Source organism: Nannospalax galili, unplaced genomic scaffold (assembly GCF_000622305.1).
Source record: "Nannospalax galili isolate Female #2095 unplaced genomic scaffold, S.galili_v1.0 scaffold611, whole genome shotgun sequence".
Classification (NCBI taxonomy): Eukaryota; Metazoa; Chordata; class Mammalia; order Rodentia; family Spalacidae; genus Nannospalax; species Nannospalax galili.
Genome location: NW_008330486.1, coordinates 2,558,322 through 2,567,591, shown reverse-complemented (window position 1 = coordinate 2,567,591; position 9,270 = coordinate 2,558,322). Strand labels below are relative to the sequence as shown.

Here is a 9,270-nt window from a genome sequence, read left to right as displayed (position 1 = left end):
TTGGGAGTTATCACTTTTCCTAAACAAACAAACAAAAAAATCAGTCTGTATCACAGACATGTTTGGGTAAAATTAGACAAACTTTCTGGCTACTCTCATAATTCAACACTTTTCCTCACCCAAAGCATCTGTGTAATTTTTGTTGTTGTTGTTTCGTTGAGTTGAGACAGGTAGCTCTGACTGGCCTGGAACTCACTGCACAGACCAGACTGGCCTCAAACTCACAGAAATCTGCCTGCCTCTGCCTCCCAAGAGCTAGAATTAAAAGCGTGCCTCACCACACACAGCATTTTTCTTATATTCACAGATTCATACTTAAGTATGGTGTCTGGAAAACACAAAACACTTGACTATTCACCTATTTGTACGTTTTTTAAAAGGCAAGAACTTGGAAATTAAAAATTCGACCACCTTATGAGCCAAAATGTCCCCAGACTAGATTTAGAGAAGTTTATTTAGTTTTCACAAAGACAGCTAACTACTAAAACCATAAGCGATAAGGAGCTTACGAAACGGCATAAACCATTTTATCAATGAGCACAACACAGTACTACCATGGTGAAGTGTCAGCTCCGGAGAATATCAGAAGGCTCCCCTCAGCCATCTTGTTCCACTCTGTCATAAGAGTCAGGCCTAATGCTAGGTTAAAAGTCAGCACTCAGGCCCTGTGTGGTGGTACATGCCTTTAATGCCACCACTCGGGAGGCAGAGGCAAGTAGATCTCTGTAAGTTCCAGGCCAGCCTGGTCTACATAGTGAGTTCCAGGCCAGCTGGGACTACAGAGAGACCCCTGCCTCTGCCTCCAGAGTGCTAGGATTAAAGGTGTATGCCACTACACCTGGCAGAGCTACTGTTTTCTAAACAACATAGTAACTATCTGATTTTCACTAAATTCGTCATCTTGTCAACTGTATAAATTGTTCAAAACCTTTGCTGTTTCTAGGGAATGCTGTTTCTTATAGAAAAAGCTCTGAATGATAAAATAATAATTTTAAAAAAGCTGGCACTTCATTGGATAATGGTCAGGGATGAGGATGGGAGACAAAACTCACAGCCCAAGTCTTCGGTGCTTTGAGACATGTGAGGTACAGTCCTGTCATATCAACACATGAGAGTGATTGTTAACCAAAATCTTCACATGCAATTTCTTGATAAACGCTGCTGCCGTGATTGTTTCAACTTCCACACACCTCCCCCACCGACTCCCAGGCTTCAACTTTGCAGATCATTATACTATTTACATAGTATCTGGAGCTCTTTAAAATATTTTTATTTTATGTGCATGAATGCCTACATTTATGTATATGCACCTCATGCATGCAATGCCCATGAAGGCCAGAAGAGAGCATTGGATCCCCTGGAACTGGAGTTACAGGTAGTTGTGAGCCACCATGTGGGTACTGGGAACTGAACCCAGGTCCTCTACAAGAGCATCAAGCACTCTTAACCACTGAGTCATCTCTTTAGCCCCAGCATTCAGAGCTTTTAGGTCACAGTAACAGCAGAGCATTATTAGAGACTTCCATCCATCTCCAACCATTGTCTAAGTTGCTATCAACTGTCACAGAGTTCAGTGTGACCACAGGTTATGGTCTGCTTCTAAAGTGAGTTTGTATGGTTTTGAAGAACATCCCTCCAACTGTGCCAGTTCTCTCTAGATTGAGGGTACTCTCGGGTCCACTTCACACTGTCCTCAGTCACAGCAGAAACTCAGAAGCCTGAAGCACAGCTTCAAGTTAGCTCTGACTCGGCTCTTACTGGCCTTTAGTTAGAATGGGTTCATTCTGCAAACTTGGCTCTCCAGAGCAACATTTCTCAAGCCGTACTGAGGAGCTCTTGGATAGCAGCCCCCTGAAGGGCCATGTTGACGTCTATCTTTCTCATTTGCAATGCGTCCCAGTTTAAAATCATTAAAGAAAGTGTTCTCCATCCTTTAGAAGATACTATATTATTATTTATCTCTAACAGTAACAAAACATCAGAATAATCAAAAAAAATTGAGAGCATAATACCAGCATAATTCTAAATGATACAACGGGAAACATACTTTATGCCAACTTTACTAACCGCAGTCAATTTTGAACTGATCTAATATTAGCAATTTTATGTGACACAATCTACAAGTTAATTAACAAATACTGAGAACTGACTGTACGCTATGATCTGTCTTGTACCCATATAGGTAGGTACCTGGAAAGACTAATTTGAAAAATGAAATTCACGAATTTCAAAGACCATAGCAGAGAAGGAATCAGGTGTCAAATCTACTATCAAAAATGTATTAAAATCAGTGAAAACATTTGTGTTCCCCATATTACATTTATACAGATTGAATGTGGAAAACAGTAAATGGATCCTTAAAAAACTTATTGAACTAAAAGTTTAATGTATGATCAACGTTCAGCACTGAAGAATACATTTTTCAATGATTCTAACATCTAAAAGTTAAAACTCCCCTACCTTTGTCATATATTATCTTGAAGCTTCAAGAGGCTTTAATGATAAATAACAGCAAACATTTATTTATAATGTCTCTAGAGCACCCACACACATTATTCTTATTTAAGAGAGTGAACGAAAACAGTAAAATGAAGTGAAATGTTAATAAGAACTAAAAGGTAATATCTTTTGTGGGCATTTAAAAAAATAATGTGAAACATTAAACTCCTGTGTCAGCAGCTGACCACTGTGATACATAGAGAAAGAATGCAGTGCTGCCATTGGTCATACTAGCTGTCACTGCCCACGGCGGGTGGACCAAAGGTCTCTCTAGTACGCATTAGCTGAACATCCTTGTCAGCCATGCACGTGTCGCAGCCCCACACTGCCGATGCTTCTGCGGTCAGGAGGCCGTAGGCTGTTTCAGTCATTCCTGTGCAGATCCGATGAAACCATTTCTGACAAGAGGCCTCACACAGGATGGCATCCTGATCATCATTGACTTCGTTTGTACAAATCCCACACGGGTACACGGGGTCGGAAGATGAGTGGCCGAGCCGGCTGGGGTGCAGTGAGGACTTACTGCTTTTCTCAGGGATGCACATGTCTGCTGCACCCCGGGGCTGCCGGGGCTTATTCTGCGTCCCGTTGGCATGGCTGTTGTTCGGTGCTTCAGCACTACCTGAACGGCTGTTCTCTTGATTGGCTGTGTTATTCCGGTTGACATTTTTCAATTCGATATTACTCTGATTGACTGTGTCCTCCATGTTTAAGTGAGGTGGGTGAGCTGAGGAGTTCTGATGACTGTTTTTGGCGGCTCCTTGACTGAAGTCTTGTTTGGGAGGTGGTGCTTTTGCTTGACCAAACGTGTTTTGGGGTGGAATAAAAGAATGATTCGATTCTAATTGAGAGGTAAAATTTGAATTACTGCCAGGGACAAAATTTGATGCCAATTCGGGGTTAGGTATTTGGCCAGCATTCTGTGGAGGAATCTGACTGAAATTTTCAACAGGATTTTGTCTAAAATGTTGATTGGGCATGTTGACATTCTGAGCCAGTACATTATTGTAAGATGGATTTCCAAAACTCGAACTGTCGTGTGGCCCGAAGTTAAAAGCATGAGGTCGATTAAAACCCATGCCCAAGGGATTTTGAGGAAACGGGTGTGGCTGATTCCTGAGTGAGTAAGGACCACAGTAGGGGGAAGACATTCTTGGGGGAACGTGGGGTGGCATTCTGAACGTGCTGTAGCCTCCAAAGCCGGGATAGCCAGGACTAAGATATGGATTGGATGAAGGCAGTGGTTTGTAGGAGACAGTATTGTAGTTGTCATCAAACGGATTGGCAGCCACTAGATGGTCAGAGTTTGGATTTGGTGGTGGAGCGTACTCAGACAGTGGAGGAAAGGAAGGTCCCTGAAGAAAGAGTGTAAAGGAAAACATGTCTGATCAAAGAAGCCATGATAAATGCCCTGTCATAACACACAGAACCTGGCTTTGGTCAAATCTCTTACAGCATCATGAAAATTTAGTGTCTTCACTTGCTCTTTCAATTACAGCTGTTTATATTTAATGATCAAAACAGGTATGCGTCTCACTTGGAAAGGAAATAAGGCATGCTTTCCTCGGTCAAACTACTTCCAACTCCATTAACTCTCCTCACTGTTGTAATTTTCATGTAGTGTGTTTGTCTATAAAGCACACTGAAAATAGCAAGTAAAACCATAAAGGCCTGTATATATAACTATTACAACCACAACTTACAACAAAAGAGACTATTTGCTTCATGGTATGCACACAATACTGACTTACTATAATGAAACATTACTTCAGGTTTAAATTATTTTTAGACGTTTAAATAGAACAATAGGTAGCTGGGTATGGTGGCACAAGCCTTTAATCCCAGCACTCAGGAGGCAGAGGCAGGCAGATCTCTCCAAGGTCAGTCTGGTCAACATACTGAGTTCCAGGTCAACTGGGGCTACAGGGAGACTCTGTCTCAAAAAGACCAAAACTAAACCACCACAATGAGTGCAGGTACCCCTCTTGGGCTCTGCAGCAGACAGGGAGCAAAGCCTACTACCAAATGTAAAATTCACTTATCAGCCTGTTCATACCAATAGATGGAAATATTTACTAAGGGCTGAGATATGGCTCAGTGGTTAGGAGTACTGGCTTTCTTTACAGAAGACCCCGATATGAATCTCAGTACCCAAATGGTGGCTGACAACCATCTGTAACTCCAGGGGATCCGACGCCCTCTTCTCTCCTCTGTGGGCGCTGCATGACACAGGTGCACTTTCATACATGCAGGCAACATGCATATACACATAAAATAAAAATAATAATTTTTTAAAAAATGTCAATTCACCTGTGTGTTTGCCTTGCGTTTTTTCTTATCTGGGCTTCCTAGTTGCGTGTTTGGGCCTCCTAAACCATCCAGTCCACTGTCACCACCTAAAAAAAAAATCTTAATATTTCCATTTGTAAATGAAACTGTTTTAGATCTCTCGTAGTAATATTGAGGCAGGATAGAAAGACAGGGAGGATTGTGGGAATATGAGAAGGAACAGAGCCCTTCACTCAGGAGTCTTGTTGAAGCCTTTTGCCAGCAAGGAAGCAAGAACCCGGCACAACTACAAACTACTTAAGGTCTCCCCCATTCCCAGCTATACACTTGTAGTTTCCTAGGCATCTCACCAGAAACCCCATTTACAGAGAAAGGGCATACACCAAATCGCTTGTGAAACCCTAGCAGCTCCTGGTTTTACTCTATCAGATCATGATTCTATCAAAGGGGCCTCCAGAGTCACACTAGAATCTCACTTAACAACAGAAGGAGAAAAAAAGAGGGAAAAGGATAGCAACCTTTTGAGATGTAACTTGATAGCCACCAAAATGATACACACAAAGGCCCTTAATTGTAAACCTGGCATGGTGGTCCACACCTTTAGTCTCAGCACTCAGGAGGCAGAGGCAGATGGATCTCTGTGAGATCAAGGCCACCCTGGTCTACATAGCAAGTTCTAGGCTAGTTGGGGCTACTGGGAGACTCTGTCCACAAACAATAATAGAAAAACAAAACAAAACAAAATCTTTAAGGGCTGGAGAGATGGCTCAGAAGATAAGAGAACTTGCTGCTCTTTTAAAAAATGTATTTTATCTATATTTACGTGTATGTGTGTATATGAGTATAGGCCATATGTATATAAGTGCCCACAGAGGCCAGAAGAGGACATCTGATCCCTCTGAGCTGGAGTTACAGTGGTTGTGAGTCACTGATTGTGGGTGCTGGAAACTGAACTCATGTTCTCTGGAAGAACAGTGAGTACTCTTAAGAGCCGAGTCGATTCTTCAGCCCTGCATTAGCTGTAGAGGACCCAGGTTCAATTCCCAGCACCCATGGGGTGGCTAATAACCTCCAGTAACTCCAGTTCCAGGGGATGTAATGCCCTCTTCTGACCTCCATGGGCACTGCACAACATGCGTGCACTTACATACATGCAGGGAATACACTCATATACATAAAATAAAAGTAGTGAAATATATTTAGTAAAATCTCCAACTCTTCTTCATACTTGTTAATCCTGAAATTCTTTTTGGCCTCAAATCATAAATCCCAGTTTAGCATGAGTCCAGGTCCCTAAAAGATTAAAGGAACTCCTCAGGCTGAGGAGGGTGAGCGTGGAATGCTGTCTCTGTCCCATCACTACTAACAGTACCTAGTATATTTATCTATTACTATTTGTGTGTGTGTGTGTGTGTGTGTGTGTGTGTGTGTGTGTGTACAAATGCCACAGGACACTATGAAAGTCAGAGGACAACTTGTAGGAGTTATTTTTCTCCTTCCACCATGGAATCCTGGGATCAAAATCAGGTCCATCAGGCTTGCACAGCAAGCACTTTACCCACTGAGCTATCTCATTGGCCAATATCTACTATATTTAACCTATTGTATTACTTTTATCCTTGCTGTGACAAAACACTTGACATAATTTAAGAGATGCAGGACTTACCATTTGAGCTCAGTTTCAGGGGGTTCACTCATGGTTGCTTGGCCCATGTGCTTATGCAGAACACCATAGCAGTAAGGTAAGGTGGAGGAGGTTTTCTATCTCAAGGTGGACAGCATGCAGAGGGCAAGTAGGAGACTGGGGATCAGATATAACCTCCAAAGGTACACCCTCAGGGACTGACTTCCTTCCATTAGATCCACCTCCTAAAGTTTCTAGAACCTCCCAAAACAGCACCATCATCTGGGGACCAAAAGTTCAACATATGAGCCTAGCCTCACAGCATCCAAATCTCAAAGTCTATGGGGTACAGCTCTACAGCATCCTTCCTCCAACCCTCTAGGTTCCAATGACCCCAACTTCTCTTTGCTCACCAAATCCTACATGTAGAAGGTGCTTCTCAGTTAGTTCTCCATGATACCTCACTTTTGCTTTCTCAGTTTAATACCTTTACTTTATTTACTTTATTTTAGTACTTTTAAACTTATATTTTTATTCATGTGTATATGTGTGTACCTTGTGAGTGCATGCCATGTGTACAGTGCAGGTGGAGGGTAGAAGAAATCAACAGACTGCCCAGAAGTAGAGTTACAGGCAATTGTGAGCTGCCCAATATGGGTGCTGGGAACTGAACTTGGGTGCTCTGGAAGAGCAGTACGTGCTGTTAATCACTGAGCCATCTCTCCAGCCCCTGATTTATTTTATTTCTGTGTGTGTGTGTGTGTGTGTGTGTGTGTGTGTGTGTACAAATGTGAGTGTAGGTACCCACAGAATCCAGAAAAGGGTGTTGGATCCCCAGAGCTGGAGTTACAAGCAGTTATGAGTCACCCAGGGTGGGTTCTGGAACTCAAACCTGGGTCTTCTGCAAGAACAAATGCACTCTTAATCATTGAGTCATCTCTCAAACTCTATTATCATTAATTATTATTATTATTTTATATAGGGTCTCCCAGGCTGGCTTTGAACTTATGATCCTCAGCCTCCATGGCTACCAAACCTGGAGCTTCAGTTCAACACTTGTTTAACCATTCTCTTTTGTAAAATTATATTATTATAAATTAAGTAATGGGCCAGCAAGATGGCTCAGCAGGTAAAGGTACTTGCCCCCAAGCCTGACAACCTAAGTTAGCTCCCCAGAACCTACAGGGTAGAAGGAAAGAAAGATGCCTGAAGGTTGTTCCCTGACCTCCCACATTTTTGCCATGGCAAAAACACGCCCACATCATACACACACAGAGAATCAGTAAATGTAGTACACTAAATCGCATCAAGTTAAAGGTATGATTAATGATTTCCTGCTTGGAAGAGAAGATGCATCAGACTTTAGGATGGATCATGTTCCTAATTTCTCCTAAGTTGGCAGACAAGGTACTTAGTCAGATTCAAGTTTCTCGTTTTTACAAATTTGCTAAATAGGCAATGATCTATTCCTCCATCAGGAGGCATAAAATTTGTTTTTAAAAAAGATTTATTTATTTATTTATTTATATATTTTTATTTTATGTGTATGAGTGTACTGCCTGAAGAGGGTGTCAGACCCCTTGGAACTGGATAAGAACAGGTATTAGGCACCATGTGGGTGCTGGGACGTAAACCTGGGTCCTATGGAAGAGCAGGAAGTGCTCTTAATGTAGTCATCTCTCCAGCCTGTTTAATGTGTGTGTGGGTGTGGGTGTGGGTGTGTGTGCGCGCGCACACGTGTGCGCAAGCATGCATTCCACACTACATGCATGAAAGTCAGAAACTTTCAGGAGCTGGTTTTCTCCTTCCACCATGTGAGTTCCTGGGACTGGATTCAAGTCATCAGCATGCTAAGCCATCTCACCAGCCCCTGGATGTTTTACTTTAGTGCTTGTTTTAATTTTATATTGTGTAAACTATAACATATCTGGCCTCTCAAAAATAATGCCCACATCAGGATGGGGGCATAGCTCAGTGCCAGGGAGCACACATAGCATACATGGCTTCAGGTTAAATCATCCTGAAGTCCATTTTAACAAACGGAGAGAATACTTCCTCTCTCATTTCATTAGGCTAGTATTACCCTTGATATAAAAGTTGGACAAAGTCTTGGCACCCCAGACACCGGGGTAACCACCACTGCTTCCTGATCCTTTGTGGTCAGGAAGGAGCCCTTTGGGCCTGGGCCTGCCCTGACCTCCCTCTGCTTCCCTAGGCTGCACAACCCTCTGGCTCCTGCATAAGTCCATTGCGCCCTCTCCCCCAGCCTCATTCACCCTCCCATCTACCCCGCCTGTCTCTCCTTCTAGCCTGGGTACTGTCCTATTCCTCGTCTTGCCACCCCAGACACAGGGGAACTACCACTGCTTCCTGATTCTTTGCATCCAGACTAACCCAGTTTCTCCCTGCAGTCTCCAGGAGCCCTTGGGGCCTCTTCCCACCCCCATCTCCCTTTGTATCTCTGGGTGGCACGGCCACCAGCTGCCCGAGACCAGCATCTTTCCTGGGCCCTGCTCCCAGAACAGTCCAACCCCCAAATTCCTGAGGTCAGCATGGACATGTTTCCTGGAGGGATCCAGACCTTAGGAGAAAGCCTGAGAGCATCTGATCATCTGACCTGGGCCTCTGTGGGAACTCCCGAAGACAAAAGAAATCTGGCCATTCCAATATAAATTCAAAAGATAGAACTGGAAGCTTAGACAAACCAGTTTTCATGCCCAAAAAGTAAACCACAAAGACACATAAAGTTTACAAAAAGGAACAGACCTAAACTTGAAGGCTTGGTCTCACACAAGAATCAGAAACTACAAAAGAAATTCACATGTCAAAATCACAGAGAAAAAATAATAACATGAAAA

At 42.9% G+C, this 9,270-nt stretch overlaps 1 protein-coding gene across 1 annotated transcript in view; it reads right to left on the bottom strand.

Moving 5' to 3' along the window:
- Positions 1–385: 385 nt before the first annotated feature.
- Positions 386–9,270, bottom strand: part of Pygo1 (pygopus family PHD finger 1) — a 32,565-nt gene continuing 23,680 nt past the window's right edge. The window contains exons 2-3 of the mRNA XM_008847706.3: positions 4,810–4,895; positions 386–3,854 (exon numbers count right to left, since the gene is read on the bottom strand). Coding sequence (XP_008845928.1) covers positions 2,730–3,854; positions 4,810–4,895 — 1,211 coding nt within the window. The 3' untranslated portion in view covers positions 386–2,729. The remainder of the gene's footprint in view (positions 3,855–4,809; positions 4,896–9,270) is intronic.